The 7,557-nt window shown below is 49.1% G+C and overlaps 1 protein-coding gene across 5 annotated transcripts in view; it reads right to left on the bottom strand.

Annotated features, from left to right (window-relative positions):
• Nucleotides 1–7,457, bottom strand: part of Prkcsh (protein kinase C substrate 80K-H) — a 15,945-nt gene extending 8,488 nt beyond the window's left edge. For 2 of the 5 annotated variants that reach the window (XM_029563787.1, XM_029563788.1), the window contains exons 1-5: nt 6,896–7,065; nt 6,628–6,744; nt 5,368–5,463; nt 5,208–5,265; nt 1,699–1,816 (exon numbers count right to left, since the gene is read on the bottom strand). In XM_029563787.1, the coding sequence (XP_029419647.1) occupies nt 1,699–1,816; nt 5,208–5,265; nt 5,368–5,463; nt 6,628–6,744; nt 6,896–6,974 (468 nt within the window). In that variant the 5' untranslated portion in view covers nt 6,975–7,065. Of the gene's footprint in view, nt 1–1,698; nt 1,817–5,207; nt 5,266–5,367; nt 5,464–6,627; nt 6,745–6,895; nt 7,066–7,259 lie in introns of those variants that run through there. The other 3 variants (XM_008833591.3, XM_008833592.3, XM_008833593.3) reach the window with 3 other exon arrangements.
• Between the last annotated feature and the right edge of the window lie 100 nt (nt 7,458–7,557).

Raw genomic sequence — 7,557 nt, 5'->3', positions numbered from 1 at the left:
GAGAGAGAGAGAGAGAGAGAGAGAGAGAGAGAGAGAGAGAGAAGGGGGGGTCGGGGGGCACATGACTAAAAAAATAAACCTTTAAAAAAAGAAAATGGGGCCAGGTATGGTGACAAAGGCCTTTGATCCCAGCACTCGGGAGGCAGAGGCATGCAAATCTCTGTGAGTTCAAGGCCAGCCTGGTCTACATAGTGAGTTCCAGGCCCGCTGGGGCTACATGGAGACCATCTCGAAAAGACAAAAAAAAAAAACAACTCACAGACAATACTCAGAAACCCCCCCCCCCCTTTTGCCTTGTTTTTCACCTGTGCTGTTCATTCAGCATGGAACATTCTCCATGGCTGCCTTGATGACACTACAGATTTCAGTTTAGATAGCTCTTCCTTTAGGAACTCTTCCTCATTCCCTGTCCCCAAGGCAGGTGAGGAGTGTAACCAGCCAAGAACTCCCTTAATGTCTTCTTTGAGGGCCCCCAAACTTCCCTTTCCCCAGCAGCAAGACATGGCTTTCTGACTATCACTCTTGAGGCAGGTACAAATATGGTTCCAGCCTGCTGCCCAGTACACATACATCCAGGGACATGTTTATGTTCTAAGAAACAACAAGGGATGGAAATATAGCTCAGCAATAGAGCCCTGGCCTAGCTTTCAAAGAGCCCCGAGTTCTATCCTTAGCACAACAATACAGGAGAAAGTTGGGCACAGTGGTGCAAGCCTTTGATCCTCAGAACTCAGAAGGCAGAGGCAGTTGGATCTCTGGTCTACATGGAAAATTCCATGCCAGCTAGGACTACACAGTGAAACTGTGTCTCAAAATAAACAAAGCCGGGCGTGGTAGTGCCTTTAGTCTCAGCATTCCAGGAGGCAGAGGCGGGCGAATCTCTGTGAGTTCAAGGCCAGCCTGGTCTACATAGCGAGCGCCAGGCTAGCTGGGGCTACAGGGAGACCCTGTCTCAAAAATACCAATAAATAAATAAAACATGACTGAACAAAAAGAAGTATAGGAGGCCAGCTCTAGTCTAGGGGGATGCAGGGATGGGTTCCCACAAAGCCTGAGCCTTTGTATGCTTCCTTCCAAGACCTTGGCAGACACCTCAGCCTAGCCTCTTGCCAGGATCTTCACATATCCTTTGGTGGTCACTTGGAACTGACCTCACCTCCTGACCTCCCAGGGCCCCCTGAACTCATTAGGGACCTGAAAAACTCAAATCAGTGAGGGCTTCAGGAGACACAGGGCTGGGAAGGTAGAGCCTAGAATTTTCCATGGACAGGACAGTCCTGCCTTAGTGGTATGGGAAGGATCCTGAGAGCAGCACTGCAGCATCGAAGCTGTTCCTGGGGTGTGTTAAGAGCCATCCATAGCCCAGGGCGGGCAGGGTAGAAGACACATGCACCTAAGAATCCCAAGTGACCATAGTGCTCATTCAGGGCAGCTGCTACTACTGCTAAGTTGACATCTTTCTCCACAATGAGAGTGACAATGACTATCAGCCAAGGTTATAGAGAGCGGACCCTGGGTTTTGTAAAAGGCAGCCTTCCTGTCCCCAGGACAAAGCACTGTCAGCTCATGTCCCACACCTAAGTGCTCAGCTAACCACTGATACACACCCAAGCAGTCAGCCATGGGTTTGGTAGCTCCTAGGGTCAAGTATAAACCCCAGACCCAGACCATTCTAGGTACGCCCCATGGGGCACTTACCTGCTTCTCTTCCCGGGCCGTCTTCCACTCTTCAATCAGCAACTTCTTGAGGCGGAAGCCTTCACGGGTGACCTCAGCCAGCTGCTGCAGGGACTCCCTCTCCTTCCGACCCTTCTCTCTGGGGTGGACACATAGGTACCACTAGGAGACACTTAGGACCCAGCAGGTTTGCCTTTCCCAGAAGAGCCCAAGCCACCTGCCAGCCGCACCTACACCCCCCACCCCCATGCACCACGCTGGGAAAGGAAAGACTCCCTCTATCCAGAGCCCTCATCTCTACCCTTGAGAGGAGGGGGCACAGCACACAGCTTAGTGATCCTTGGCATCAGGCTGGGAAGTCATGCTGAATGGGGTTGGAAGCTGTCCCCGAATGACAAAGGAGAAAAAGAAGCAAACCCAGGTAAGCCAGGGTGTGGCAAGCACCTGTCCTCCCAGCACTCAGGAAATGGAGGCAGTTCAAGATTATGATCGGCTAGATAACAAGTTTTGAGGCTAGCTTGAGTGACATGAGACCCTGTCTCAAAACATAAAATGGGCTGGAGAGATGGATCAGTGGTTAAGATCACTGACTGTTCTTGCAGATGACCCAGGTTCAGTAACTAGCATCCACATGGCAGCTAACCAACAGTCTTTAACCAGTTCCAGAGGATTCAATGCCCTCTTTTGGCATTCTGAAGGGTTGCAGTCAAATGCTATACTCATAGCAAAAAATAAAAATAAAATAAAAATTAAAAACCAAACGATCATAAAACAAAGCTGGGAATGGTGGCACATGGCTGTGATCCCAGCACTTGGGAGACAGAGGCAGGACTGTTTCAAATTCAAGGCTAGCCTAGCCCACATAGCAAGCTTTAGGTCAACAAGGACAACAGGAGACCCTGCCTCAAAAAGCAAAACAGAGCATGGGAGATGGCCAAGCAGGTAAGAGTGCTTACACTACAAGCATGAGCACTGAGTTCAAATCCCTAGGAAGAACTGGGCATGGTGGCACACACCTTTACTCCTAACACCTGGGAGGCAGAAGCAGGTGGAACTCTATGAATTTGAGGCCAGCCTGGTCTACATTGCCAGTAGGCTTCTAGCTCATCCTGGACTACATAGTGAAACACTGGCTCAAATAAGAAAAAAAAGCAAAAAAAGTGAAAAATTAAAAAAAAAAAAAAGAAAAAGTTAGGTGTGGGGGCCGGGCGTGGTGGTGCACGCCTTTAATCCCAGTACTTGGGAGGCAGAGGCAGGCAGATCTCTGTCAGTTCAAGGCCAGTCTGGTGTACATAGTGAGTTCCAGGACAGCGGGGGCTACAGGGAGACCCTGTCTCAAAAAGACCAACCCCCATCCCAAAAAAAACAAAACAAAAAAAACGAAAACAAAAACAAAAAGCTAGGTGTGGCCACACACATCTATAACCCCAGCACTATGGGAGGACATGGGAACTGTTGGGGCTTGTCAGCCACCAGTCTAGCAAGTTCAGTGAGAGACCCTGTCTCAAAGGAACAAGGCAGAGATAGAGCAGGATACCCGACGTCCTCTTTTGGCCTCCACATGTGTTCACTTGTATGCACATGCACATAACACCACACAACAAATAAAAAGGAGATTAAAAAATAAAACAAGCAGAATGTGGCAGCATATCCCTTTAATTGCAGCACTTGGGAAGCAGAGGCTAATGGATCTCTGTGAGATTGAGGCCAGCCTGGTCTATACAGCCATTTCCTGGTCAAATGAGCTTTTCTATGGGACCTGGGTTCAGTCCCCAGCATCCACAACTACCTGCATGCCTATACTCAGGTACATGCATATACACACAAAACTAAATAAACCTTAAAAAACAATAATTTCCCTTCCTATGTATGAAAGGATGATCTTGAACATGTTTCTTTGTTCTTTTTTTAGAGATAAGGTCTCCCTGTGGTACCATCTGGACTGGAACTTGCTATGTAGTATAGGCTGGCCTTGAATTCCCAGAGATTCACCTGTCTCTGCCTCCTGAGTGCAGGGATTAACGACATGCACCAACCACCATGGCCTGCTTGAATATCTTTAAAAAAATTTTTTGGTGCTTTAGAGCATAGTCTCCTAGTAGCTTTAGCTGGCCTCGAACTCACTATGTAGACCAGGCTGGCCTTGAACTCACAGAGATCTCCCTGCCTCCCAAGTGCTGGGATTATAAGCCTGCCCCACCACATCAGCCCTTGTATTTTGAGCAGAAAACAATCACACCAGCTTCAGATGGAGAGGGAAGTTTGGGGAAGTATGGTTCCGAAGGGGTACGACTGGCAGACTGAGCACGTAATACACAAAAGGACAAAAGGAGCAGGCATGCTGGTGTGCATTTGGAATCCCAGCACCTGGGAGGCCGAGGAAAAACGGTGAGTTTCAGGTCAGGCTGGGCCATGTAAGGAGATTCTATCTCTAAAAACAGGAGCTGGAGAGATGGTTCAGTAGTTAAAAGCACTTAACTACTGCTATTCAGGGTTCAGTAAGGATGACTCACAATCACCTATAACTATAGCTCAAGGGATCTGACAAGGTCTTCAGGCCTTGGCAGGCACCCCCTCACACACACACACACACACACACACACACACACACACACACACTAGTACAATAAATTGGGTAGGGAATAGTAAGGGGGTTACAGATAGGGGAGAGCATATATATATATAAACAAATCTTAAAAATAAATAATAGACGGGCTGGAGAGATGGCTCAGTGGTTAAGAGCATTGATTGCTCTTGCAGAAGACCCAGGTTCAGTTCCCAACACCCACATGGAGGCTAATAACCATCCCTAACTCCTGTTCCAAGAGAATCCAACACCCTCTTCTGACCTCTGTGGGTAGTGTACAACATGGGTGCACTTACATACATGCAGGCAATACACTGACATAAAATTACACCTTTAATCCCAGCACTCTGGAGGCAGAGGGGGGTGGATCCCTGTGAGTTCAAGGCCAGCCTCATCTACATAGCAAGTTCCAGGCCAGCTAGGGCCTACAGGGAGACCCTGTCTCTCTAAAATAAAAAACTAAATAATAAAATATTTTTTTAAAAATTAAATAATAGAGGATGGGGAGACAGCTCAGTGGTTAAGAGCCCTGGATGCTCTTGCCAAAGACCTCAGTTCAGTTCCCATCACTCACATGGCAGCTAACAATGGCCTGTAACTCTAGTTCTAGGGGATTGGACACCCTCTTCTGGCCTCTATGGACATTGCACAACACAGGTGCGCTTACATACATGTAAGCAAAACAGCCATAAAAGCAAATGCATCACCCAGGCATGGTGGCGCAGGCCTTTAATCCCAGCACTCGGGAGGCAGAGGCAGGCAGATCTCTGTGAGTTCAAGGCCAACCTGGTCTACATAGTGAGTTCCAGGACAGCTGGGGCTACAGGGAGACCCTGTCTCAAAAAGACCAAAATAAATAAGCAAGCAAATGAAAACAAAAAAGCAGAAAAGGAGTCAGCCTGTGTATAGTAGGGCCTGAAAAGTGTCGGTGTGTCCCACATACTTGCAGGTGTTCTCGCACACGGTGCCACTGTTGTACTCATCGGTCCCATCGCAGCAGTCTGAGATGGAAGACCAAGATCAGAGGTGGTCCATCCTCCTCCCACTGGCCCCTGCCCCGCCTCCTCCACACAATCCCTGGAGCCTGGAGCATCCTCACTCACCACATATCCCATCATTAACCCGGCTAGATGGGATGTACAGGGGTTTGTAGCCCATGTTACTGCAGTGGAAACTGCCATTGGGACAGGCAGCTGTGCCTACAGAAAAAGAAAGCTTGTTGAATGTACTCCAAGCCAGGCTAGTCCCATCTAGTCACAGAAAGCACCAGGAAAAAGCTAGGCCTAGTGTCGAACCCCTTTAGTCCCAGCACTCAGGAGGCAGAAGCAGGGGTATCTCTGTGAGTTCAAGGTCAGTCTGGTCTACATATCGAGGTCTAGGCCAGATGGCACCACAGGGAGACCTCGATTCTAAAAAAGAAAAAACAAAGACAACAAAAACAACACACACTGGGAAAAATGGGTAGGTAAACTGGTGGTAAACATCTGTAATCCTAGCATTTTTGGGAGGTAGAGACAGGAGGATCAGTAATGTTCAAGGCCATCTTCAGCTACATTGGTAGTTCCCAGTCAGCATGGACAACATAAGATTATGTTTCAAAAACAAAGAATGCAGCTGGAGACGGCCTGAGCAGTAAGAACACTGGCTGCTCTTGCAGAGGACCTGGCTTCAGTTCTCAGCACCCACATGGGGGCTAACAACCATCTTTAACTCCAGTTCCAGGGGATCCGACCACCTCTTCTGACCTCCATGGGCACTGCACACACCAGGTTCACTTACCTGCATACAAACAGGCAAAACACTCATATACATGAAAGAAAGTAAAATAGCAGTCAGGTGTCATGATCAGCTGTGCCTTTGATCCCAGCACTCAGGAGAAAGAAGCAGGCAGATCCCTATGAGATCCAAGCCAGTCAGGTCTACATACTGAGTTCCTGACCAGCTGGGGCTACAGGGAGACCCTGTCTCAACAAAACAAAACAAAAATACTGTCCCTAGACTGCAATTCAGCCTCACCTCTAAAAATCTGCCTGTAAGCCCTTCCAGAATTCACCTGAGAACTCACCTCATCCTGGAAGCCCTTCCAGAACTCACCGGAGAACTCACCTCATCCTGGAAGCCTTTCCTGATTCCTAGACTGGGGAAGGAGGTGAAGGGCTCTCTGGTCCCCACAGTGCCATTCCCCGCCTCCTTCAGAACGCTTTTAGTTGGATTCTACCACTGAGCTATACCTCAACCGGGACCTTGTTTCAGTGCCTTTCTGCCGACTGAATAGAGACCAGAACCCAGGGCCTCTACTTGTAGCAGGTGCTCATTTAACAAGAGCAAATGCAAAAGACAAACATAAAACCCACAAAACTCACCCGGCTCATCTGAGCCATCCTTGCAGTCGCAGTAGTCATCATTGACCTGATCGAATGGGATAGTGGCTGAACCGTCCAAACACGTGAAAGCCTTAGATGCATCATAGAAATGAAGGTCTGGAGAGGAGAAAAAGAGGCTCTGCCCAGAACTTTAACGAATAAATACGACCTCTGTCCCACCCACCAGTTGATGGTTATGGGGAAACTGAGACAAAGGTTACAAATGGCTTCCTCCCCGACCCCCAGGCCAGGGTCAAAGAGAACGCACTGCTGAGGGAGACACCACGGGGCCTCTGGACCTCCACGGCCCAGCAGAGGGGCAGCAGCAGCAGGAGCAAGGGTAACATTTCGTCACGATTGAGACCGGAAATGGGTTCTGCGGCGGGAAGCAGGCTGCAGAAGCTGCGCGTTGTCTTCACACTATAGAACAGAATGCAGCATCCGGTCATTAGGAGAGGGCTGCTCACCCAAAACCGATTTCTTCCATGGCTTCTGGAAAAGGAGGCCTCCCCAGTCCGAGCCACTGCAAGACTTTTGAAGGCTCAAATCAATGGTGGAATTCAAAACCTGCGATCCGGATGACGGGGCGGAGTGGGCAACCCAATTCCCGCCTATAGGCCCAAGGGGGTTACCGTTTCCCTCCACACCTTTCTTCTGCACCCTATAAAAAAGCTGGGTGCCTTGCTCCCATGGCTACTTTATTATCTACACAAGGCCAGGCAAAGATGGCATTACCCACTAAGTCTAGCAGCCGCAGGTCCTGCAGTGAAAGAAAGCGGAAGTCTAGGATGCGTCACTTCCGTTAGTGCGCCGCGCTAGGGGAACGGCTACGCCTGTTCTCCATGTTGGGAGTGTCAAGACTGCGTGTGCCGGAACTGAGGCAGCCATCTTGGGTAGGACCGTGAAGGGTTAGCTTTAGAATATACCTAA

This window comes from Nannospalax galili, unplaced genomic scaffold (assembly GCF_000622305.1).
Source record: "Nannospalax galili isolate Female #2095 unplaced genomic scaffold, S.galili_v1.0 scaffold1436, whole genome shotgun sequence".
Classification (NCBI taxonomy): domain Eukaryota; kingdom Metazoa; phylum Chordata; class Mammalia; order Rodentia; family Spalacidae; genus Nannospalax; species Nannospalax galili.
Note: the sequence above shows the minus strand (reverse complement) of the source record. Positions and strands in the feature narration are given on the sequence as shown.